Source organism: Falco cherrug, chromosome 5, assembly GCF_023634085.1.
Source record: "Falco cherrug isolate bFalChe1 chromosome 5, bFalChe1.pri, whole genome shotgun sequence".
Taxonomy (NCBI): domain Eukaryota; kingdom Metazoa; phylum Chordata; class Aves; order Falconiformes; family Falconidae; genus Falco; species Falco cherrug.
The window spans coordinates 76,044,709-76,071,238 of NC_073701.1; the positions used below are offsets into that span (position 1 = coordinate 76,044,709).

Below are 26,530 nucleotides of genomic sequence, written 5' to 3' on the forward strand. Positions count from 1 at the left end.
CAATGCCCCAGTAGGTCTTTGTCTTCCAAGAAACAGCAGAATATCATGATGACACCCTGCATGGTTGGCATGTGTGTAAAATGACAAAACTTCCTTATTCTCCTAACACTTTGCAACAGGAGACTGGGTGTAACATTACACAACCGAACACAGAATGTATCTGAAAGGGCATAGCTACATAAAAAAGATGGGGAAGTCTAGGACCTGGCTACACAGCCTGCTAGATACTCCGTGATAGCTACTACATGCATAGCCTTGTCCAATCTTAAATCCAAAGTAAGTTACACCTCTTTTGCCGAGGCACAGAGGGTACATATAAGCAAGCTCCTGGGGAACTGCCACATCTTTCGCTTCTCAGCACCTCGCCCATGAAGTTGTATTTCTAGATGTATTTTGTACTTCGGTAAATAGAACACCAAAAAAAAAAAGAATTTTTGAAACCAGGATTTTTTTGATGATTCTGTATTTCTTGTTGGGCACTGACCTAAATTGTATCAGTACTCCTGATTTCTTTAGCATATTTGCAAAATTTACTGAAGTACTGCAATTTCTGTCATAACATCTGACAAATGAAAGATAGATTAAAAATAAGCATAAAGATGAATGCAGCAATCTGTGTAGAGCCCTCACAGATAGTCATTTGAATAGAAAGTCCAACACAAATCTCAAGAATTTTGTTTTTCTCTTCCTGCTTTCTTCTTAAACACTGGGTTTGCATGGAGGCGTGACATTCTGTAATGAAATTGCAACGTTTCATGGGGAAGTTGGTGATTATGAAGACTGAGAAAAAAACAACTGAGTTATCTGCAGACCAGAAAAGAATGGCAAGCAGTCTGGATTTGCAATGGCCAAGACCTCATACCTTGACAGAAAAAAATCTGGAGCACTACAACTCTATTTGCACATTACACTTGGCACTGCCTCCAGGTTAACGCTGGGCTGCACTGGTGGATACTACACAGGAAAAGACTGCATTTGTCCCCTGCAGTCCCAGGCACTGTTTTTCTCCATGGAGGCATGTAAAAATTTCTCTAGAAAACCATTTAAAAATGTTTGCACAGAAGAAATAGATTAAACTGGATTAACTGAATTACTTCCCAGATTGAGCAATGTATACCATTCTGGATTCTGCCTGTAGGAAAAGAAGCACATTATGGCATGGAATTTTAAATACTCCTGACGTTGTAAGAGATTAAGCTTAAAATAAGACCCCTGTCTCTGATGCTCTGTATGGCTGCTTTTCATTAGTTCCAGATCTTTACTAAGAGATGATGCATTGTGAACACAGGTGTGGCTGAGGGCCACTCTGCTAGTGCTCATCTATGAGGAGGATGGTCACATCAGGCCACATCATGGGCAGACTCATTAGTTGCCCAAGCAAATTTCATTGGCCTTTGAGAGTAACTTAATTGACAGATACCTTCCTCTCCGATGACAGTGGTTCAGACCTCAAAATAAAAATGAAAGACTAGATAATCATTCGTCTCAGGTCGCTTGGCATTGCTCTTTGGAAGAGACTTTCTGTGGAAGATGGTCCAGTATAGGATACACACAGTCACTAGCTATACTTTCTGAATATTTTATGTGAAATTTCAGCATTTAGCCAAAAGGTACACATATAGCACAAACCTGAAATCTTTAAAATTGCAAACTCCTTTGACTTCAGCATTTTTTAAAGTATAACTGGCTGTCCATGTGATTAAAGAATACAAAATTGAAATAAATTGAAACCTGAGAATTTTTCCTAAAATAGCTCTTTGATTATACGCATAGAATATTGCAAAACAAAACTGCTTTTCAATAGACTGAAATGAAGGAAACTGTGCAGATGCATACTAGTACATTCACTTCAAAAACTAGAGGTGGAATTAAGCAAAGAATGCTGGACAAAAGGTTGCTCTTACAAACAAAGACTTTATGTTGAGGAGGGGTTCTTTCCCAACTCTTTACAGGATCTGAGAAGCCCAAGAATTTTTGCCCTAGGTATTCCTTCATCCGATTTGTAATTCGAATTCCAGAGCTGAATATGACAAAAGACTGTGAAGGTACGTTTAATGAGAGCTAAACCTAGACTTTAATCTCCCTATGAATAATTTCTGTATTACATATTATACTTCATAACAGCACTGTGTTGATCTCAAAGTGTTATAGTTGAGGTCCACAAAATAATATTAATTCAGAATATCACACAAAACCAGTTGTTGTAGTTTTAAAATATTTGCAGATCTGCCTTTTTCATCAACTTCTAGAACTACTTATTTTAAGACAGTATTGTACAGTAGACCATACAATGTGGCTGAAGTCAAATGGAGTTTCCGCACATAACTGACAAAGCTAAAAAAAATTAAATATACGGAGTAGCTATACAGTGCAAAGATATAAAATGTTTACAATTTAAAAAGAATTCTACAATACTTCAGAGTGAGGGGGGGGGAAAGGCTGTCTTAGTCTATATTTTAAACCACAATTTGCTTTCTTAGATGCTCCTTAGGCACATGGTTGGGTGGTTGTAAATTTACAATCAGTATTTGTGTGGCTCCAAAATGCCTCTTAGCTTAAATGAGAATGTCGTACCTTTTAAAAAAAAGTAAAAGAATTTGTTATTTGATTTTTAACTAGCACCCTGAGTATATATAGAGCTTTACAAGAGACGAATTGTACTAAGCAAAGAATGGAAACAGAGCTCAACGGAGTTCACAATCTAAGAGGCATGAACAAATACAATATGAGAAAATGTAAGGAAATGTAGGATGATTGCCTTGTAAGACAAGGCAATCCCTTTGGTAAGGAGAAGCACAGAAGAAAGTGTACAATACAAAGTGATTCAGGGAGAAAAAGGCCACAGTGAAACTGGAAGCGTGAGAATCTTGAGGAAAGCAATAGGGAATTCAAAAGTCAATGGGGTCATTGTGGGGCTCTGTGTCAATGGGATGAGGGAGAATGAGGCATCTTTTAGAGTAAAAGGTTAACATTTTCTGTGGATGAAGTAAGGCTACTGAAAGGTTAAGCCAATAGAAAAATATGCCCTGTTTTGGTTAAACTGGAAGGGAGGGAAATATGAGAGAAGTGGGAAAGGAATGTCATCTTCAGATAGAGGAGCTGGAATATATGAAGGGAAAAAAGACTGGGTGATGGTCCTAATGGCAGTGGAAAAATAAGTACCAAAATCATTAAAGGTGGCAATGGTTAACAGTTAAGCAAAACTAGTCTCCATTCAGATAAAATGAGCTACCGTAATGCAAATTAAACACACGTTCCAGCAATGTCAGTTTGTACTATTGACACCCATATTCTATAGATCTGTGGGGTCAAGCCTGTGTACAGGGATAGGTGGGGAATACAGGATAAGAGAATATTCTTAAAACTCTCTGGAAAATTGACTTTTTTTCCCTTTTTTCTGAGAACCCGGAACATTTATTTTAAATATAAAGGAAAAGTGAATTACGGAAACACAAATGCTCTCAGAGAAACACCGTGCTTAGAGTTCAACAACCAGCATCCATTAGCTGTTGCTCATCAACTCATCACAAACAAGATATGGAGAGAGATATATTCTGTTTTGCAGATTATGGAAAAGTCTAACCTCCTTGAAGGAAATTAATGCTTTTACTTAGACTTCTGCCAATACTTTGTCTCTACTGGTAAACAAAGTTGCTATTGAATGATACAGACTGAACATCCCCGGAGACAGAGTCAATGTGTTGCCTGAGGGCTGCATTATTCTCGCTGACACTTAAGCCAAGGAAAAATACGTCAGCTCTGAACTCCAGTCTGCTCCTCTGTAACATACTGCTCTGGTCAAGCCTGAGAGCCTGCAATTCATTTTGTGGTTTTTTTTCAGAGTGTTCTTCCACTTTACAAGGTACAAAACTCACCTAGAAGGTCTTCTACAAACACTCAGGCAAAATTTATCAAATAAAAGAGAGTCTGGGCCAATTCTCAGGATTTACTTTCATATGGAGACATCTGTCAAACTGTAGAGTGGTTTCTTAAGAAAGGAATCCCAATCCTATAATTTGTGGCATTGAGTATGAGATTGTGTAAAATTCTGGGAACTATGCTGAAAGGAATGATTTTGCACTAGGAGGGAACATCCTTCATCTTTTCCATCTCTTAGGTTTTATTTTTTTGAGAGTCTCCCCTAGTCAGTCAGAACTAAATTACACGCTCACAGATCTCTCAGTATGGTCCTTATTTCAAAGAATGGTACTACTGATCCAAAGTTACTTAGCATACTGTGGAAATGGCATCCTTAACCCTTTAGCACCCCACTTGGTGTGGGGTGAAGGCTGGTGGGGTTGTGTGAAGCGAGTCCCGGCTGCCTCCATCCCTGTACCACAAGCTGGTATTTCCAGCAGCATCGCTGTATTCATACAAACCTAAACTCTTTTGAGTACCACAGCACAATGCAGACAGGTCTGCTGTTTTGCCAACCCCATTTTAATTATGCTACTTTTATTAATGTATTGTTTTTGTTCTCCTCAAGTCAGGAATAAATATGAATTGATCTGTACAATGATAAGTTTAACTTATTTTCCATTTATTTTGCTATTAGGTCAACAAGTTAGAGATACAGTTAATTAAAGATATTAGTGGTGTGAGTATCATTACTCATTAACATCTTATTTGTCCTTAAAAGTATTTATAGGACATCTATCTTTTCTGTCTTTGTTTATACAGTTTTTGTTTTCTGGCCAATTTCTGCTGGATTGACTCTTTTGTCTGACAATTTTTGTCTCTTCTCTTCAATATCCAATACAATTCTTCTAAACTTTAAAGCTTACATCACTTTTCAAAGATCTCCCTAGCTTCCAAAAATATTTATTATATGCTGAACACATAGCTTTTCAAGCAATTATTTTACTTACTTTGGTGTCTTTCCCTATGGCATCATTCCTTATTCTGTTTATATTATACATAGGACTGCTTGTTCGGCATTGTCATCCCTTAACACTACCCTTTATCATCCTCTAACTCTCTTCAAAATAAGAACTACAGTTTTCTTTCACTGCACAAATCCCATTAACTCTATTAGGATTTTCTAATACACATCCATGTGTGGACAGCCAGAGTGAACATGATTGCTGAGATTCCTTGCTACTTTCACATCACCACGCATAGCCTTTGTACTAGTTATTATGAAGCCTGGTGTAATCTCCAGTGAACACACTTATTAAAAAGATATCCTTTAATCTATGAAGCTGCCCTGTGGTTTTATTTTCTTTACTTAATATGTCACATCATTCACCACAGCATTTCAGTATAGTAATGTTTAGGGCCAGAAACAGACCATAAAACCTAATTAATGTCAACCTACCTCGCTCTTTTGCAAGATTTTAGATGCAAAAAATACGATATTTGCATCTAAATAAATTCACTAATTATTTCTGAAATAATCCTTTGTTTTCATTAATAGTATTGAGGTTTGCTTCAAAGAAACTCTCTTTTATTTGAATAGGAAAATTAATCCTAATAGTATAAGAGTTGTAACAGTATGCACAAGTTAGGGGGACTAATGCAATGCGCATTGTCTGCTAAAGGAACAAGAACAAAAGGTCAGAGGAGAGCCTGGTGCTGGAATGGATGGGAGGAAGGGCAATGGGCAACAGGGTGGTGACTATCTGAGTCAAGAAAACTGTGGCCGAGCTAGAAAACCAAGGGGACAGAAGCCTTGGTGAGGATAAAAATGCAGGAGAAAGACCAAGAGAACCTCTGAGAAGCTTGCACATCAGTGTTGCAGGGAAACCTGAAGACTGATTTCATGGCTGTCGTACACTGTCAGCTGCTCATAGAGCAGTACCTCTGGGTGACCCTTGATGAAGTCAAACCTGATGTTTACAGTTACCACAGTGATATATATTTTGGAGAAGACAAATCCAGAAAGTCTCTGAAGCGACTGTGTATAAAGCAAAGATAATTGCTGGGAAAATCACAGGAAACACAAAAGTCATGAGGCTGTGGGAGACTACGACCAAGTGGGGAAGCTGAAGGCCCTTTCAGGGAAGCGATGCAGGACGTGGCTATCAGTGGCTGGGTGGGAGGAGGTGGCAAAGGGACTGTCATAGCTGAGCAGCCAGGGAAGGCCCAGGGATGGCACATCTCAGCATCTTTTACTCTCCACACACAACCAATACAGGAATCCCATTTTCTCTTTGTTCTGCAGAGTCCCTGCAAACCCAGGGACAGCACACAGTACCACAACTTATTGTTCTAACCAACAGAAGTATTGCTGAAATGTTCATTTGAGGTTAGGTTATGCTCCAAAATTGGAGAAATGTAAAAAGCATAGAAGGGTGAAAGAATTACAGTTTCTGCTGTCAGCTCTCCTACTAAAATCTCCTGGTACAGTATGTCTGAAGAAAGGACTGTCAGAGCCTGCATGGATGGATTTCTACTCAGCAGTCTCTGCTTATCAAGGTGTTTTCCTGTAGCAGGGAGAAATCTTGTTGCTTTGCACATATTCTCCTTGACCATGCTGCCAGTTCTGACACTGACAGCCATATATTCCCTTTCAACTTGCTTGCACATAGCTTTCATCATGCTGGTCACTGCCAGCTCTCTGGCTCTCTGCCACCAATCTGTCTTTTACTTCCTTCTCCTTCCCTTACCTGCTCTGGCTACCACAGACTGCCTCTGGCTGTGATGCACTCACTTCACAGCCCTGCTTTGGAGAAATTCATCTGCTTCTAAGGCTTTTCATCATTTTATGTTGATGACTCTGCAATAGTAATTTTTCTGCTCTTGACTTGTGTCCATCCAGCGAGTAGTCTGTGTGAGATATTCTAACCATCCTCCTTAGCATATCCCAAATGGTGGTCCTGCCAACAATTCTGTTCCCAAATCCCCTTATACTAGTCACTGAAACACTACTCTTCCACACCCACATGATGGGGTTACAATTTATCTCCTGTTTTGAATACCAAATCCATTTTGGTAATTTCTCCAGCTGTTTTTTCCTTCCACACAGTAAAAATACCAATACATGCCTAGCACAATCACCTTCCATCCAGCTCATTATAAACCCCTTCTGATTGCCAGCACCTGTGTTGTTTTTTTCTAATTCGTTCAAAACACAAGCAACTTCCGAGCTTGTTAGCTAACATCTTCAGTCATGTCTCTGAATCCCCCTTCCTACTCCACATTGAAATATTAAAATATTAAAACCTCAAATACTGAAATTGAAAACTGAAATAATTTTCCTTCAGTATCACAGAGGTACTATTCGTCCCTTGTATGAATAACTCAGTATATGCTCCCAACACAACGTTGTTATTGCAAAAGCCATTGCATAGATATTCCCAGATTCATAGGAATAAAACAAACACCTATAGCTCTAATGCACCCAAAAGATGTATTTGGGGGGATTTTCTCTGTCTGTTAATATGAGAACACATCTCTAATTTTGAAGCGTTTATGTCAGAGCGGTTTCAGAAACATGGCCTGTATTTCACTGTGTCTTTTCACATGGAAATATCATTGGAATTTTGTGGAGAAAACTGGATGAGCACAGAAATTTCTTTCTCTCCTGTACCAAAAATGGCAGATACCTTCTCTACTTCCCACTTTTAATGAAGCAGGTTCAAAGCAGTGTACTGTTTGTAGACAACAGCTGACAATAGGACATTTATTTTTAAGTTACTCATCAAAAGGATGTATATGATAAGCTGTGCAAACAATTAGATTTTTAAAGTTTATGTAAGTAAAACATTTTTGTTTAGCTATAAAAATGATCAGATGTTGTAGGTGATGGCCAAAAATTAGATGGCCTACTTTCACAAAATGGGAAGGCAGGTTCTTCCAAAGATACGTGTGAGCTGGATGGTAAACAAAGCTTTTGCTGCAGGCATATTGCATTTTTTGCTTATAGTTAATACAGTGAGGGTTAAAATAGCTTGTGGTTTTGACAAAAAACAAATGTTGGTCGTTGCAGGCTGATTTCAGGGAAGTGTATAACGCAATAGGAGTTACTTTAACTTTTGTATATTCTCCAGCATTTAGGAGAGAGGACAGAGGTGGTTCCAAATTAACTAATGGGAAGTATGAAGCCAAAGAAAGTATCAGTTTTAAGAACATAAATCAGATCCCGATACTAAGTTTCCTACAAAATAGCTTTCACGATAAGTAACACTGACAGGCAAGTACAATGGAAAACCACATTTGCCAGATATTTTTAATATGATGGCTCTTACCTCCCTGTTCACACAACTGTTGTGCTAAGGCATCCTTGAATATAACTTGGCCCCTATGAGTAGCTGTAGCCCTGTGAACATAAAAAAGACAACAATAAATAATGTAGTATCCTTATTTATATATGCATATGTATATCTATATGCATGACTAAGCAAATCAGAAGTCCCATTCTGCTTTCTTCCTGTGTTCTTCTTTCTGCATTCTTTCATACTCATAGAATAATTTGTAGGGATTGTTTCTGTGCATTGCAAAACAAAAGTTTCTAAACCAAAACGGCTAGGTTGATAATAAAAAACACTGGCCCAGGAATTCAATGAAGGACATGAGTAAAAGCAAGCATATGGCAAAGCTAACACATCACTATGCCTGAGAAAGCATACCTGTCTCAGTGCAGAACAGAAGAAATGGTTGCAGAGCTGCTGTCCTGTGAAATTAATAGTCATATGATCCAACAGGCAATAGCAATGACAGTACTGTTAAATGCTACTGACAGAAAGGTAGAGCATGAATGGATGTCCAGAAAGCCTCTCTGGAAACAAAGGGAGAGACAAGTAAGCTCTAGGCCCCAGGCTTCTGCCTAACAACTCCAAAAAAAAAGGAGACCCTGCAATATTTTTTTTCTTCCCCCCCCCCCCCCCTTTTTTTTTCCCTCTTTAAATCATCATCATTCTTTCTCTTTTTTTTTTCCCCCTCAAAGAGAGAAGCCCAGTACCTTCACACTGCCTGTCCTCTAACTATTCACTTTCTGAACAACATACTGTTGTCTTGGTCTCCTCTGGTCTCAGTCTGTCCCCATCTTTGAGAAAGCAATACGCCTATAGCTGCATGTAGAGTTCCTATACTTGAGATCTCACCAGTTTTGTCTAAAGAATAATTACTTCCCACTAATGACCCACAGTTAACAGACCGGCTAATGTACCATGGAGAAAGATTTGTCATTTTATTTTCTCATAATCAGCCAGAAATACGATGCAATTTTATTTGTGTTTCTCTTACAGAGCTGTAATGCTGACAGTGCTAGTTATTCTTTATTTCCAATTGCTCATTTCATCCCTGTTCTCTAAGTGAAGTACTTCACAACTTCAGTTTTATCTCAGAGATTTCAAAACTTTTCAGTATTTGCCAGTGTTGCCTTTGATTTCTTGCAGCCAAACTTCTTCCAATATGTCTAGACTCATACACACTCTTCATACATGTTCTTTATCCTTTCTCCAAGTCGGTAATGAAAATAATTAACATTAATAAGCTCAAGATAGATCCATATGAACTCCTTGAGATAGCCTCTCGGTTCAACAGTATGACATTGAAGGCTACTTTATGTTTTATCAGCCAGCTGTGTGCCCTCTCTAATGAATCGCACCTTACTTGCTTATAAAAATGTCAGGAAGAACCATAAAGGAATAGCCTGAGAGGAAAGCCAAAACATAATTTATTTTTTTTCTTGGCTACTAGGCCAGTTGCACTGACAAGGAAGAACAACAAAAGTAACACATGTAGTATTAAATTTTTCATATATGGTGGATCCTCAAGGTAAAGCCGATCTACAAACTGTCAGAGTACAAACAGGAGTAAAAGAAACTTTGCTGGGATCTAATTTGCTTCCTGCTCATTTAGAAAAGCTCCGTTTATGCCAATGCATGTGTCCAGAAATGCAAAACTATGGTCACCTGATGACCCTAGGGTGTTTAGGGTACTCCCTTTCTCTGCTTGCGGAAAAGCTGTGTTACTTTTTCCATTTGCTTGGATTTTCATGGGCACAGGTAAAGCTGGAACCTTGCCTTACCTGGTGGCAATAGTGTTTTGGCCACAGTCCTGGGAACACGCTACCCGTGTGAGGCTTTGGTTGTAGTCCCTACCATGTGCACCAAGGAAACTATTTTAGGATTTTCATCACTTCTGTAACATATAGCAAAACACCATGCCATCTTCATTAGCATTTCTTCATCTGCTGTCATGACTAGTGACCAGGGTAAAGTATGAACAAATACATTGCCCCAGTGCAAAAAGAAAAGTACGAGAGCTGAGACATTCTATCTCATTTAAAAGAATGAACTAAAGTACTTCTTAAAGCTCTGTTGTGATGAATATGCAAGAAACCATGATCACTACATACATCTCTGCAAATTTCCTCACAGGCGTATGCAGACTCACAAGTCAGAATGGGACCAACCAACCTCCAAAATCAAACACTTGCCCAGGCTTCTTTACAAGGATGAGATATGGTGACGTCCTCTGGCAGCTGGGATGGCAGGGATCCCACAGCCAGCTTCGGGTCCAACACAGCACCAACAGGCTTGTTTTGCAAATACATTTTGTTGTGGGAATTCCATGTTTTGAGCAAAAACCCGGGCTCACCCTGCTCCTGGGCACATACAAGAAACCGCCACACCTAAGACACAGCAGTTATTTTGCAATTTCTACCCCTCCGCCGGGCTGGCAGGGTACAAGAGAGCACTCTTTGCAGACAGTGAGAAAGAAAACTTACATTAGCATCGGACTGGGGCTTCAGAGATGCTGTTTATGCAATAGCCCAGGATACAATTCAGGGTGTATGCAACAATGATGGCAACCACAAAATTCCTTTATGAGGCAGATAGGAGCAAACTCTCAAAACACGGACCACATGCAGAGGGGAGCTCAAGTATGTGTCTGAATGCAAACAAATACCAAATAATACCGATAATACCAAACTCTGTACTGTTTACTGGATCTCTGCATGCGTGTGAGAAAAAAGGGATTTGGGGAGAGCGCCAGCAGCCAGTTGAATGATCTGCATCTTTTTGTGTCTATCATCCCTTGTTTGATAATGCAGACTAGGAGCCAATTATTGCTGCTCCATAGCAGGAGCAATCTGCACCCTGGGGACAACAGTGCCGTGCAGTAAGGGCACCGCTTCCTACCACATATGCTCACATTAGCATTAGTTTTGCGATGGGCATATGCATGAGCTGTGCACCACCGGTGCAACTTCAGAGAATTATTAAGGTTATTGTTACTGTCAGTTTACCAGTATTATCTGCTTGTTTTTCTCTATATTCATGCTTTATTCATGGAGCAAATGACAACAATGCAGTGCAATTATGCATGAACTAAGCTATTTCTAGGAAAAAGTGCAAAACATACCCTTTTGGTATTGAACTTTCTTTGCTGGTGATATTCCTACCTGACAGGTGAGATTAATGGACCAGGATCACAAAGTTGGATTTTGCACCTTTAAAATTATGTAACATTTGCAACACCATATCCATACCTATATTCACAGTCAAGTCTAAAACCTACATAATATTTCTATTAATTAAAAATAATACTGGCAACACCTGAAAAAGACTCTACCAGAGAAAGCAAACTATTCAACTATTAATTATGGGGGTTTGTTTCCTTGACATACATATCCACTCAATGATTTTTGTGCTGTTTTTCAAAAGTTTCTATACTGTCTTTAATGTAGTGAAATATTGTTTAGATGAAGGGTACTTACTATTAATTGGTGTTACTCTACTCCAGTCTATAGTCCCACTCTGTCATTGTATGCTACTTACTTCCAGCTAAAGGGCAAGTGACTAATCAAATCTAACCCGTCAATCAGCCAAAAGGCAAGATGCATGCTCTGCATGTCCCCAGAGGCAATTCCTCACTAGGAACGAATCTTTCCAAAGGGATGAGAAATTAAAGAAAAATGGGAGGGAACAGGAACATCATGACATGGTAAGTGAGAGCTTCAAAAGAAAAACAACTTAGAGGTAATAAGGTTCCTCTTTATATTAACTTCACACTTCCATTAGCCTAGATGTATTTGTTTGCCTGGGGCTATGGAGGAGAGGAAAATGTGTTTTTAAAAGTAGCAAGAGGAGTTAAACTGCTGACAGAGGAAGAAAGAGGTCTGAACACAAGATGACTGTATCAGGTGTCAAGGCTCACTGTCACTTCAAGGCACCACTAACCCTACGCTTCAATTACAGCAGTTCTGTAAAGAATTTTCCTTCCTAAACTGCAACTATTCAAGATGAAATCAGGTGCCAATAAGAATTTTTAGATTGTCTGTCACTGAAAAGCAAAAAAAGAAATATGACTTGCTGATTGTCTACTTGAACTATATATAGCCCACATCACCTGTGAAATAGCACTTGAAGCACCACCCTGCTCTAGTGCCAACAAGCTTAAAAACACTTTATTTGAGTGCCAGCTCCTCTGAACATAGCCTAAGTAATATCAGTTTGGCCCCTGTGCAATGACACAAATCATTCCAGGTGATTTGGGAGAAAGCAAGCTGGAGACACTTGCATACATTCATGAACCTATAGATAGAGAGACGTCCCTCCAGCTTCCTGTTGACTAGATGCAGCATGCTGAGCTGTGCATCCAGGAGCAAAGCACCTGTCCCAGGCCTTCCCCTGAAGCTGTCACCATTTGGTCGTGCTCTGGGGTTTGCACACCTGTAGCTCACTCTGCCCTTACGGGGTGCTTGGCATCTATGTCTTCCCCTGGCGAGGGAAGGCAATGGGACAAATTCATTTGTGAGGAAGCTGGGAAAAGACTCAGATTTCCTACAGTAAAATACCTCATCTCATGAGACCCCAAAAAAGGTTTTCAACAGGACCAAGGAGAATGAGATTATTTTTTCACCCCCTGTGCCCACTGCTATCAGCTGCATTGTGTATCTGTACACAGTGGTTCATGACTGCTTCCTCAGAGTGACATCCCTAATGCCAGCTCCAGGGAAATCAGTGATTGATTACACAAAGCTGAGATCGGTATTCCCAAACCTTACAGTGCTGTTCCCCCCGTGTCAGACCTGATCTGCTTACAGCACAGACTGTGCTCCCTCCCTGCTGCTGTGGTCGGTGCTGAGCGTCTGATGAGCCTGGGCTGGTGTGGAAAATAGCAATGCATACCCAGTAATTGCTGTCATGATTTTTATATTGAAGTAGCTCATATTTCACACTGGATTCACATGCATTGCTAACATGCTTTTGTTAGCAAGGGTGCATTTTAAAGAGAGTGTTTCAGCTCAGGAGAGCACAAACAGGAGAGTATGTGGGACTGAGCCATGCATGGACACTGCTTGCGCTGCCTGGCTCTGCCAAGTGCATGTGTGGAAAAGATGCACGGAAGCACTGCCCAGAAGCCAGGGTAGATATATGCCCTTTTCATGCAAATAAACCGGTTGATTTTTAATGCATTGTTAAATTTGGATGACCATCTCTGCTTGTTGGGTTGTCTTGTTTTAGCTCTTGTCTCTTAAAATAAAAAATGCTCCCCAAATGTCACCTTATTAGGAGATTCCAAAATAAAATAACTACAAAAACTAGATAGAGAATAGGTCTTCTGTATCTTAAGTACATAGGGTAGTTGTGTCCAGCCTTTTTTGGTGGGAGTGTAAACACTTTTTTGCAGGGCCTTGCAAAGGTGATTTAATGACCATTTACTGTGTACGGCAGGAGGTGAGGCCAAGCTGACAGGTGTTTTAGCCCATGTCTCCTATACCATGGCTGAAGCCTTCAGCGACATTTCTTCAAGAGCAGCCAAGACCAACATATTAAACCTAGAGGGAAGATGGTGCTGGTGTTGGAGCCAACAGGTAAAATGCCCAGAGCACTTCTGGCTGCTAATCCAGGAGATGCTTGGGTGGGCAGCTTTCAGCTACTGCTTAAATGCCTCTAAGTTGTTTTTTTCAGTTTCCATTTCACATGCAAGCACAGTCTAATTAAAGTAGCAGGAATTAGATTTGTGTGCTCTGGAAGGCACATTTTTGACTCTGCCTTTTCTTCCCTGTCCCCAGTGGCATCTTCCCAGAGATGCTATTTAAAAAGTCATCTTTCCTGACCATATTCAACTGAAACTGCCACAGAAATTTGGCAGGTAAGATGTAATTACTCTGGTGTAGACATTTCTTCAGGAAACTGGAATTAGCACACTTGCTCTAAAAGCCTTGATCAGAAGCGAAATGTCTTCAGAGGGAAAGGATTAAAACGGCCAGCAAAAACTAAGGTATGTGTCAGAGGGCAAAGAGCAATCACTTCATTTGGGGCAGCTGCCCTGAGCTGAAGTCTGTGATTCACATTCATAAATTATGCTCGTGATTGACCTCATGGATGAGTTAAGACTCCTTTGCCTTCACATAGAGTAAATGCAAGAGAAACAAGAGCCACCTCACCTTCTCCCTTGTCTCTGAATTTCTTTCTGGGGACTGCACATGTAAGGAAAGCAACTGAAAAGTCAACCTAAGGGTGTGCCGAGTATCTTTCTTAAAATTACAATTTTGTTTTAAAAAAATTTGAAAATAATAAAATCTAAGAGACAGAAAATGTAGAATGAATGTCAAAAGCCTTCTCAGCCAGAACCAATAAGCAACAAGGAATCAGTCTCCTTTTGCAAATGCTTTTGGTATTAAACCAACATTTAAAGCCACATACATGCATGTCTGCCTATAGAAGCAAGTGCATGTGTACCCGTGTCAACTACCTTTACCTGATACCACACTGTCATTAATAAAACGTGCATCATAACATTGATATGGCTGGCAGAAGCTATCACTGAGTTGGGATAAAACACACTATGAGCAAAGACAGGCTATTTCTCCCTCTCACACACTATCTATGCACTCCAAAAAGCTAATTATAACTCCTTGAGTGTTGCTAGACCCAACCTGCATTCAGCTGGTCTTGCAGAACTTTTATCTCATTCAGTGCACCCCATGCAAAACATGCATTTTTAAAACCTACATCTTCAATCACACTTCAGCCTTTATAAAGCGTGCAGTGGTCCATGCACACTCCTGTGTGTTCACCTGATGTGTACATTTCCAACTGTATACATGGTCCAGTGCACACTTATAAGACAGTTATAAAGTGGGTTTTGTTGTTACTCTCTGGTATTTAAAAAAAAAAAAAGAAAGAAAAAGTTATATACTTGAGAGGCAACATGATGTTTTGGACTACATATAAGAGCAGGAATACAGCAGTTAAATGGTAACACCAAACCAAAATGAAATGGATTTACTTTTTTTGTGGTTTGACGTGGAGACCTGTGCTAGCCTGTGTACACTTAGGCTGTGCTAGTCTAATTAGGAATTAAGTACAAATTTAAGGGTTTTCTTTAACCAAGATTTGAATAAAACGAATGTTCTCAAGTAGAAAAATAAAGGAGATGAGCATATAATCATAGCCTGTATTACAGAGAATGGATCTAAAGTTACAGCACTGGAAGCAGAAGGGTGTACAGGCAGCTCTGGCCACTACACTTTACAATTTCTAAGAAATTTCTTCTATAGTCCTAAAAAACACGAAACTTTTTTTTGGTTGCAAGGTACAAGTACAACAGAAGGATACAACAACACAGTATATATGCATTATGAAAGAAGGAAAAAGTAAGAATTACTGTTTTAAGCTGTATATAAACATTTTCATTCTCCTTTCCCTTGTATATGAAAGAGGAAAAAAGCAAGAATTACTGTTTTAAGCTGTATATAAACATTTTCATTCTCCTTTCCCTTGTATCTCAGAGAATAAAAAGATGGGGGGTTTTGCTTCTATCTAGTTTCATGTGATGGGAATGATTAGAGTTTCTTGCTGACTGAAAGCAGATTAGGACAACATTTTCTTCTCAGCTACAGGAAATCCAACATTTTCATTAGTATTTTTCATTGTGTGATTATAAAAGAAAGCAAATTCTATTTTTTCTACATTTTAAATAAAGGGTTATTGCAGAGGCATCTGCCAAGTAGGCAGCTCATATAAATAATAGTACAAGCATCCACTGTCTCTCTACTGACACAGTGCCAACAACTGTTTTCTACCTCTTTCAGTGTTTGGGAGAGGATGCTGTCCTTCTCTTAGGTTTTGCAATCTATCATGCTTTATTATCTAGTGAAATATCGATTGTATGGATTTCAGCTTTTTAACACATTGAGTATTTATAACTATTTGAAATCTATATTTAACCCTAAGCTAATGAATGTGTTACATCTTTCTGGTATAATAAATACTGTGTTTCCCAATTTTTTGCTTGTGTAGTCTTCTAAAGACTATATTTAATCAAGATAGCATTCAAACACCTAAATTATCTTTCAAGAACAAAATGGTCTTTGTCTTTTCCTGTATCACAAGAATAAATGTTACAGTTAGTGCGGATTTTAAAGTACCTGACATCTCCAAAGGAACATAGAGATATTAAGTAAATGGACTTGCAGCACGTACTTATTTCCTATATGCTTCTACAATGAGTATGATCCTTTTCTTATCAACATGTACTAATTAAGTTTGACAGTGTTGATCAACTGGGATAAGTTCAGCAGAGGCCACCAAGATGGTCAGGGCTGGAGCACCTGCCCTGCAAGGAGGGGCTGAGGGACCAGGGCTCATTCAGCCTGGAGAAGAGATGACTCTAGTGGGACCTGAGAGCAGCTAGCCAAGGGAGGTTGTGCAGTTCCCCTCCATCACTGCTGTATTGTAAGACCCAACTGGATTAAAGCCCTAAGCAACATGGTCTGACCCTGCTTTGAGCAGAATTTTAGACTGGGGACCTCCTGAGGTCTCTTCCAGTCTGCATTATCCCACAGACCCATGATTCTGAAGTTGTGCATGTCAGGTAAAAGCAAAGAAATGAAAGCAAGGTTTGCATCTAATCAGATTAATCAACATGTATTTTGAGAACTGCTTTTCATAGCACAAAAGAACTAATAAGTTCATTATGTCCAACACTTTGTGTAAATACCTGTGATATTGATTCTCCCTATCTGTGAGTTTATGGCTATGTATCTCAGAATATCCACCAGAAGTGCCAAGGGTTTTGTATGATTCCAGAAAATGAAGAGTTTGCAGGTAGTGATGCTCTAGGTTTTCTGGTGTGATACATTTTCACATGAAAGCTGATAAGAAATAACATGTTCAGCTAATACAGTGAAAATTTAAAAACATGTAAAACCTAAAAGACTAAAATCTAAAACAGCATATAAGATCCTATGATGAAAACAATGTTGCTTTTAAAAGCTCCTAAATAACAGGAAAAGGATGATTTTAAGGCCACCTTTTCAGTTCACTGCTTTCATGCCATCTGGATCGCTATTCATTTCCCAGTTAAGGTTTTAGCAGACTGCCATAACTTGCTTTAGCTGCCCACTCTCCCGAAGGATGATGCCAGCATCTGTGGATGAGCTGGACCATAGAAGAATCTGAAACCTCATCCCCTGTATGCTTTACAACCCACACAGAGAAATCTCCAAATAGCCAAATTAACCTCATTTCTTAAAACCCACTCATTTCAATATTAATTACAGAGATGCAACTGGTGCATCCATAATGTCAAAATCAGCTTACAAGGGAAGGATAAAACCTGCCTCTTTAGTTGAAAGCTAGAAAGTGTTCATCAAAAATCAAACTATCCACAGGCTGCACTGCAGAGCACACGGGTCAGGCAGGTTGCCCTTCCTAAGGCTTCACCCAACGCTGAAATATTACACTCCTCTAACGTTTCTTTGCACTCTTCCCACTGTCCTAAATGTTTTCAGAGGACTGAAAAACAAATGAAGTACGCTAACCTTTCACAGACTGATAAAAATCAAACTAAGGAAGAATCTGCTATAGTTGTTATTGAAAAACTGTTAATGTCTCCTTGTTCTCACTCACCTCCAGCTTGGTGGGAATGTAGTGAGCGTCTCGAAAAAAATGCAGGGTCACTAATCATACAATGGACAGTTACTTCTCCTGCATGGTTTTTAATTTTCAGCCAGATTTATGTATTGGAAGAAAACATATCCCTGAAGACCATACCAGCTTACAAATAGAAATAGGCAGGTGAAATACTACCTTAGGAGAATAATCAATACCATCAGCCACTGAAAAAATGTCAAATTTGTTAAGTACCACAGAACTCCAGCCAAAATAAGCAGGGGGAATAGCAACAGGTACACAGCATAAACTGGAGAGACTATGGTGAGGAGGCCTGCCATCGATATCAGGAGCTGGAGGTTCTGGGGAAGGTTAGGAGGCTATTCAGGGACCCTGGGGGTATTGCAGGTGAGGCTGAGATGTGGTGTTGAGGGCACCTGGGAGTATTCCAGTGTGGGTGCTATAGGGCCTTATTGCCTATAGATGTAGGAAAAAGGGCTTCATGGATCCTGCTGCTCACGGCATAGTTAGGCATTTCTTCAACAAAGATGTTTGTTTCAGAAATGCCCATTTGAGTAATATCTTAAGGTTTGGATTAAAAGACAGAGACCCAAACTATCTAAACCATATCCAATCTCTACCACCTCAGCCAGAGAGATCAAAAAAACCCCAGATGTAAAAGAGAACAATCTGTTCTCTGTGCCCCTCCACAATAGGTCCTGTCCTCCAGCTCTGCTTTAGAAATCAGCAACTTTCAGCAGCTGTTTGAGCTGAGCAAAGCTCTTGTGCTCCCCTTGCAGGGTGTTAGCAATGGCTCAGCATTCCTTGGTGCTGGCCTCCACTTCTGCTGTGGATGGGAGCTCTGTCCCTGTGAGCTGGCAGCTGTGGTCAGGACCCAACTTCCCCACCTGCTGCCAGCTCCAAAATGGGTGAGTTCAGCTGCTTCTGAGCCATGGCAGAATTTTTTCTTCCTCCACCCAGGAGACCTTGGCCTGTCCACACAGACTCATCTTCACCTCCAAGAGAGGATCACAGGATCATAAGAAAATCCAGGTTGGGAGGGACCTCAGGAGGTCTCCAGACCAACCTCCTGCTCCAAGCAGGATCAGCTGCACTATCCAAACACGTACAGCCCTGCTATGCCTTTTGCCACATTGCCCAACAGCACGTCCAGGGTTGTGGTTCTGGTATTTGCAAATGTTTTTGCATAATAAAATACTGCCAGGTTTATCAAGATTATGTTAAACAGAAACTGCTGTGTGAACTTCAGCTTGAACTGGTCAGCCACTTGACACAGGCATAAATAATCTCAATTTACAACTCATTTGGACAGCAGCCTCCCATATAATATACTGTTCCAACAATAATGAGTTTGAATTCATGTTTCTCATTAGGAAACAAACCGTGATTTATCTTACTTGGAAATACATTACCCACTAAGCTACATTGCCATAGTATCTCTTTTTGATACTAGTTGATAATAATTCTTTAAGCCTATAATTAAAAAAGACATCAAACTCTAAAAACCTTTCTCTTAAAGTAAAGTATTAATGAAGAGATTTATAACTACAGCCTTGAAAGAAATCAAAGTAACAGAGAATCTAAGCAATAACATAAGTACTGCCAGGATAGATGGTTGGTCTCGCTTCTTTGTTAATGACTCATTTTTCCTCGGAGCACAGATTTTTTTCAGAAAGCTTTGGCAGAATAAGCACAACACTAGAATGAATCTTTGTAGGAAAATATCCTGTTGATGTTCTGAGACTCTTTAGCACATTCCCAATACTGGATTCCCTATATCCCAAAGGAACAAAAAATGGCAATATTGGGTGAAATGCAACCAGACTTCGACTCTTCATTTATTTGCTAATGACAGTTTCCAATCAAAAGGAATACATTGGGAATTCAGTTCAGTAATGTTGTTAGGAAGGTGAACTTTTCAAATACACACAAATAATTACTGCTCTGTTACATGAAATATTGCTTGGGAGCTCAAATTCCCATGTCTGGAATCCCAAATACCAAGTATTCCAGATGAAGGCACTCATCAGAGACTTGCACATCTGGTGCTGTACACAGCAGAGTGGTGCTGGAAATGAGTAAAATTCATCTGTAATTTGTATAGCTATGAAATATATGGTTGATTAATAAAGCAGCAAACTTGAGGTAACACAATGATAAAAGGGGACTTCTCAAAACTGATATTCTAATGGGGTTTTCGGAGTGTCACAGGTTTTAAGATTTTTTTAAAAGACTGCATTAAATAAACAACAGCAAAAACTGTGGGTTTGTTCTTGCAAATCTCTCCTCTTCAACTAAGGAATTTTGGGTAGTAGGTCCACCACCGCATTTAATACAAACCCCTGTACCATTAGGGAAGAGACACTTCTCATAAGCTGCTCAGGATAAATTCAGGAGTGTGTCAATCAGGTTTTCTAAAACCCTGGCTAATCTGAGCACTCCCTTTGGCAAAAACATCTGAAATATTGGTTCCAGCCAGAGTCCCTTGGCAATGGGAAGCAGTTGCATCACATTCTTGAGATAAATCTTCCCATGTAGTCTAAGTAAAACCAACCAGACTTCTGAGCATTGCCATTACAGATGGATTCCCAACAGATACTAGATTTGATCACATAAAGGTACCACAAATATTTCCTATTTTGAAAGGCGATTTCCTATTTTGAATGGTCACCAAACACCTGTTGATCTCTGCAAAAAAAATCCCATGTCTACACAGAGAATGGCTGAAATCTTGAAAAACTACAACAAAAAACCCCGACATATCATAGGCTAGAAAGTACCTTGTCCCTCTGGGTGGGATGGATGTGGCTGTGAGTCACAGGACTTGAAGTAAGACCCATCAGACAGATGGAAGAAATAGCAGTGAACTGTGGACTGGTAAAGGCGTGTGGATGACAGAGATACAATTATCAGTTTAGAAGAAATCAAGACATACCCGAGAACAGCATCTAAAAACAATGCTGTAAAAGTAGCAGCCCTATCTATGCAGTATCACTTGTTTGGCACATGCTAAGGACACGGGCAGACTTCATCCATTGGCAAAGATTAACCCCGCTATGTTATTCTACTAGGAAGGCTGTGAAAAACAATATATTGCAAACAAATAAAATACAGTTGGTGATCTATGCCTTTTAGCTTCCAGATACATCGATTTCTGAGAATCCGTCAACCAAACAGCTCATAAGTTTGGATTCCTTGCATGACATTACTGCCCATCTCCTTTTTTTATTTTATTGACCTGAAGCCACTCCCTTGCATTTAAATTGAAGACCTGGGTTTATATATTTATAATACTCAGTGGACACATATTCACATGTACCTTTTAGCTTCAGAATTTCAAAGACGTTATCTATTTCTATTTCTCAGTATATATTGCACCTAAACATTGCTGTGGCTTTATTATTGATTCTGTATAAAATTATATAAAAAATTATCAGAATTCTTAAACTAAGAGAAATAGAAAACATCCTAAATATTTTTAGATACATTTAGTCAACTAGAACATGAATCTTGTCCAAGTTTCCATTCACAAATACTTTAAACTACGCTTGCTACAAAAATTTTCTAGCTGTCTTGCTTACTTTTTCGCAGCTGTTAGTGCCATGGTGGAAAAGTGTTTTCAATATTTTCCACGCTGCTACTTGGCCTTCTGAAGAGTTTACTAGTAAGAACATTGTAAAGAATTTTAATCTGTTTGTTTGAGAAAGTATGATTGAAATTGCTCTTTTTTTCCCAGGCTACTTCATATGCTTCATTATGCAGAACAAAAGACATTACATTTCAGAAAGTATTTGTTTTTTAAATGCTAAGGTTTATTCCCTAGAGTATAAATATTGGTCCTGCTGAATTGTATTTATAGGAACTGCACTTATATTCCTTAATAGTCTATTTTAAAAACTATTAATGCTTTGAAAAAATGTTTATATGAATTAACAGTTCTGAAATTTGTATCAAAATAAGTAAGAATATCCCATTTTAATTTTTGGAAATGCACTTTAAAAAAAAAGATCCTGTTTAAAGCCTTGCATTTCTGAAGTCAGAAACCCATGGCTGCATTCCTGATGCCAGGTATGCTGAACCATGCTGCTTTGTGATTTTAAGATGAGTTTATTAGGTACCAGTTTAACTTAATGTATTTTCCTGTGCACCTCCACACAGTGGGAGCGTGTACACAGTCATTCTGTGTACACAGCACCTGAAGTGAGGAGCAGTGATTTCTAAGCCACAGAAAGCTCATCGCTTGCAGCCACGTTGGTATCATCTTTCTCTTAGTCTCTCAAGTCACCTCAAACCCCTCCTGGCTGAGGAGAAATTTGGTTAAACATGTGCCCAGCCAGAGCTCCTTGCCAAGCATGAGCTGCCCCAAAGTTTTCTCCCTGTGATCCTCTTGGATATGACAATCCCTCCCAGCGTTTCCTTCAGCACAGTCCTTCAAACACCCAAGATAATATATTAAGACACTTAAACTGCTGCCAGCTTTCATTGGAATGGACCTACAAGTTCAAAAATAATTAGTTTAGGGAGAATGACAGACACCGTTACCATTGCAGAAATATATCTTACACTAAATTAAATTGGATTTCCCTGCATATTTTCTCTCCCTGTTTTTAACTGGCACAGGTACCTCTTAATGCTGGTGACAGAAAATTTTAGCATTACTTAATGACTGTCTGAAAACTGGACAGCTGCCCAGGAAAAGGATCTGTACTATGTCACCATGCACAGCAGCTACCCATTTTAAAACATAACCTTCCTAATCAAAGGACACATGAGATAACGAAGAAAAATTACCCTAGTCACTGTTGTTTCAGAAGTACTAGAAGATGAAATGAGCTTGCAGTTACTTATTGCAGTCTTAACCTCTGATCCTAAAGGAGCTCTGGGGTCTTAGGCACGTTAATGTCATTAAGTAGGTACATGATAGCTCTTTACTGAGCACCCTTATGCCCTGCCTAAGGATGCCAAAACTAACAAGATATCCATTTTCTTTGCAAAACTGAGAAGAAGGTGTCTAGTATGCTGCAGTTTGGGTGCTGGCTGCCTGCTGAGGTGGGAGGGATGCCCGGGGTCCTGTAAGGAAGACTTGGAAATCTGTGGGCCACAACCTCCTACGAGACCAAGGGATCACTCAGGGTCCACACACCATCCCTAAACTCACTGGTCACACCCTTAACATCACCCAGCACAACAGCGGGAGGAAAGGCATCATTGCAGGGGGGAAGAGGAGCCAATGAAGCACTGAGGATAAAGCATTTTTGGAAGATTGGGACGAATAAAATACTAATGGCAAATTCTGATTTTCACATACAGATGCTTTTTGTTCTAGAAGAGCGTCTAAGTCTTGTTTAGAAATAGGACAGAACTCTGAACTGCAAAAGGTAAAAAGGCAATATTAAGCCGAAAACTTCCCTTCCAACATATTTTTAAGTGAAAATGAAAGAAAAAAAAAATCTTCTAGCTTTGTGTACAAAATTTTATCATGTTTAAATCGATTTTTTCCTCATTCTAATACAAAGGTTCTTCTAATCTTAGTGAAAAGTAAAATATTGTCTGTTAATAAAGCTTTTAGCTTTTGATTCTTTGTAACCTTAGCCTTTTAGTCAGGCCTGCAAAGAGAACAGAAATTCCATTTTGGGAGGCATGTCGGCACTGTGCAACGTGCTTCCCTAGCATCTCAGAAAGAAATCCAGACATTCTGAAATTTTCATCAAATGAAACAATAAAAGCATAACTTAGAGCAGATAAAAAGATCTTCTTTAATTTTTCACATATTTAATTACAATGTAGGATATACTTTGTGATCATTTTTAAAAGTCATTTAAGAAGGAAAATTGTAACTATCTTCCCAGACTTCCTCCTGCCAGCACACTTCTGCTTGCCATTTGCCACAGGGCTGCAGGGAAGAGAACTGTGGTCCCCACTGTGTGGGTAACACAGCCCCAGCATCAGTGAAGCAGAGAGACCATGGGATGTCCTGCCTCCACTGCTCCAGACCAGGGACAGGCAGCTGTGGCAGCAAGCTGCAGTGAGGAATAAGGGGAATACAATTCTTTTCCGCATTGATCTGTGCTTATTCCAGATTTATATTCACACAGGACAGGGCATGAAAGCTGTGACACAAGGAGCCTGAAGTCTGATTTCTCTCCCTGTCCAGTGATATGCTATTGGTTTTACAGTACTTTGTTTCAAGTGAGAAGAAGAGTTTAAAATAGTGAACAAAAATTCTTCCATCCTTTTCATAAGATAGCGGTTTTTTCTAGTTTTGATTTAGGCGTAAACATTAGTATTCTCCCATGAATGTAACTCCTTTCAGTCATACACTTAAAATACGTGATGACTATTTTAGTAACTCCAAGAAATGTCAAACAGAACGTGTTCCACTTCTTGCAGCAAGGCAATGAACAAACTTCTATCAAATGGCAGCCCTGGAGTCATCCACAGATCTTGCATAACTAACACCTCTAATAAATTGCATTAGCAGCATGAAGAGTTAAATCTTCTTGCTTCAAAATTACCATTGTAAGTGAATGATACTGTGAAGAGTTCATATGCACTTGGAATAATATTGAAGTAAAAGTACACTTTCAAGTCAGTGCTGATTCTAAATTTAGGCTTTGTAAGAATAATTTTTGTATATAAACTAAATATGTACATAAAATTAAGACAAAGTAAATAGATAAAAGATAAATCTTGTTATAGGCTTTTTGATGCTCTGGATTTCAATGCACTAATTCAGGAGGGATTTAAAGATGTAAGTAAAGACTAAAATGAAAGTTTATTTATATTTCAGCAGGGATAAAAGTAAAAATAATCATAAGAAATAGTAGAAAGGGTTAGGTTTTTAAAATGTAATTTAAATAATCAACAATAGTATTTATTGCACAGAATAGGTAAGACTTGTCTTTAAATTTATAGATTCCCTTAAGAATCATTTTAGGTATATTCATGTAAATATATTCCTTCTTGGCTTGTGGTAAAAATAACGATACCATTTGCACCCAAATAAATAAAAACACAAATGTTATTCACTTGACAAACTGCACTGTATTGCTATATATTATTCTCATACAGAACATAAGGGCATATAGAGAAGGTCTGAAATGCAATCAGAAGAGGTATTGTAAAGCATATTTTTGACACCTTGTAGCCCAGCCTACACCTAAATGAGAGATTGGTGCCTCTTATGAATTAAACATAATTCTTGATTTATGTTCTGTTACTCTTGTATCAAAACCCATAGTTCCAGAGCAATGTCACTGCGAATTCATTTAATGATATTGATGATATATCTAACACAGAGAATACAAAGTAACAAGCAGTGCAGAGCGTGGCTTTATAAATCACTGCTATAGAGCATTAGGCAATAAATAACAAGCCATTAATTCACTCTAAATTATGCTAAAATACTTAAACTACTTGTGCAGCAAATTATAAATACCTGCCATTTCTTGTAAAAATGTGAAAGTTCTGAACAAGAAATTTTATCAAATAACATTATATATGCCAGACTTCAGATTAACTGGGTTTGGATTAGACCTTCTTTCTTTAAAACAAGAAGCAAATTGCAAAGAAAATATTGCATCTGTGTCATCCTCAACATTATACATAGTCCAACAACCCAGCGTGCCAAACCATTTCCAGTACCTGTATTTCTGAATTATTCATCTGCTGCTACGAGTTACTGACTTGACCACATAGGCAACTATCCCAACAACTAGCAGTGCCGCTGCAGCTCTTCAATTAAATATGAAGACCCATGTCCTGAAAGTTCACTCCGAGTTATCAGCACCTTATCTCATGAGAAGATCTCATGCCGTGTGTGTACACCAATACTCACACTATGCTTAGTAAGGCTCACTGCTCGTACTATACTGTCCTGTGCAATGTGATGTAAAATAGCAGAATCTGGTCCAACAGAGATTAGGAAACATTTTCCTTAAGAAAATTAAAATTAGAGAGCAATGAATGATAAATTTACAAATCATCTGACACTAAAAATAGTTAGGAGTTGTTAAGGTTGAGAGCCTTTTGCAGGAAAAACAGCTAATTTGTTTCTTATGGCCTGCTTTCTAGTACTTTGGGGAATTTCATTTCAAGTGTTGGTTTTTCTGCAATTACTCAGCATGAGTTATGTATCTTTTTCTCTGTCTGAGAAATAGTAAAACCATGGCCAATTATACTTATTGGCTATAAGTTTTTGACCCCTTTAGAGATCAGATTTCAGATGCTGTACAATTTGTGAGGTAGCAACCGTAAAACTGGATTACGACCCTGTTGTGTAGGTCATGAGTGATGTCATGGATGTTACAACCGTAAAAGAAGTTTGCTTCCCCAGAAACGGCAGCAGTCCTGACATATGATCCCAACAGGGAAGCCCCTCACATAAAGTTGTGCACAAACATCTCTCCCTCCTTGCTGGATCTGCTAGTGGCTACAGAGGACACGATCAGAGAAAAGTAATTGTGCTCAAAAGAGCAAGACTGTAAGCCTAAGAAATCTGGCTAATGGACTATGCACCCGACCATGCTGGCTGAAGGCCAAATATCGCTCTTTCAGGGTACTTGGCCTGGCTAGTCAAACAAAAAAGGGAAAAATAGCAGTCTGACAATTTGTATGCTGTTGCACTCAGGATGGCTTTTTCATTCCTTCGTAAGTCTATTAACACAAAGGAAAAATTCTGGTCTTAAAAATCACAGTGAAAAAGCTGAGGGCTG

The 26,530-nt window shown here is 39.1% G+C and overlaps 1 protein-coding gene across 1 annotated transcript in view; it reads right to left on the reverse strand.

Moving 5' to 3' along the window:
* The window catches only part of RELN (reelin), a 297,990-nt gene that overhangs the window by 167,120 nt on the left and 104,340 nt on the right, over positions 1-26,530 (reverse strand). Inside the window, 1 exon segment of the mRNA XM_055711198.1 lies at positions 8,190-8,260. Coding sequence (XP_055567173.1) covers positions 8,190-8,260 — 71 coding nt within the window.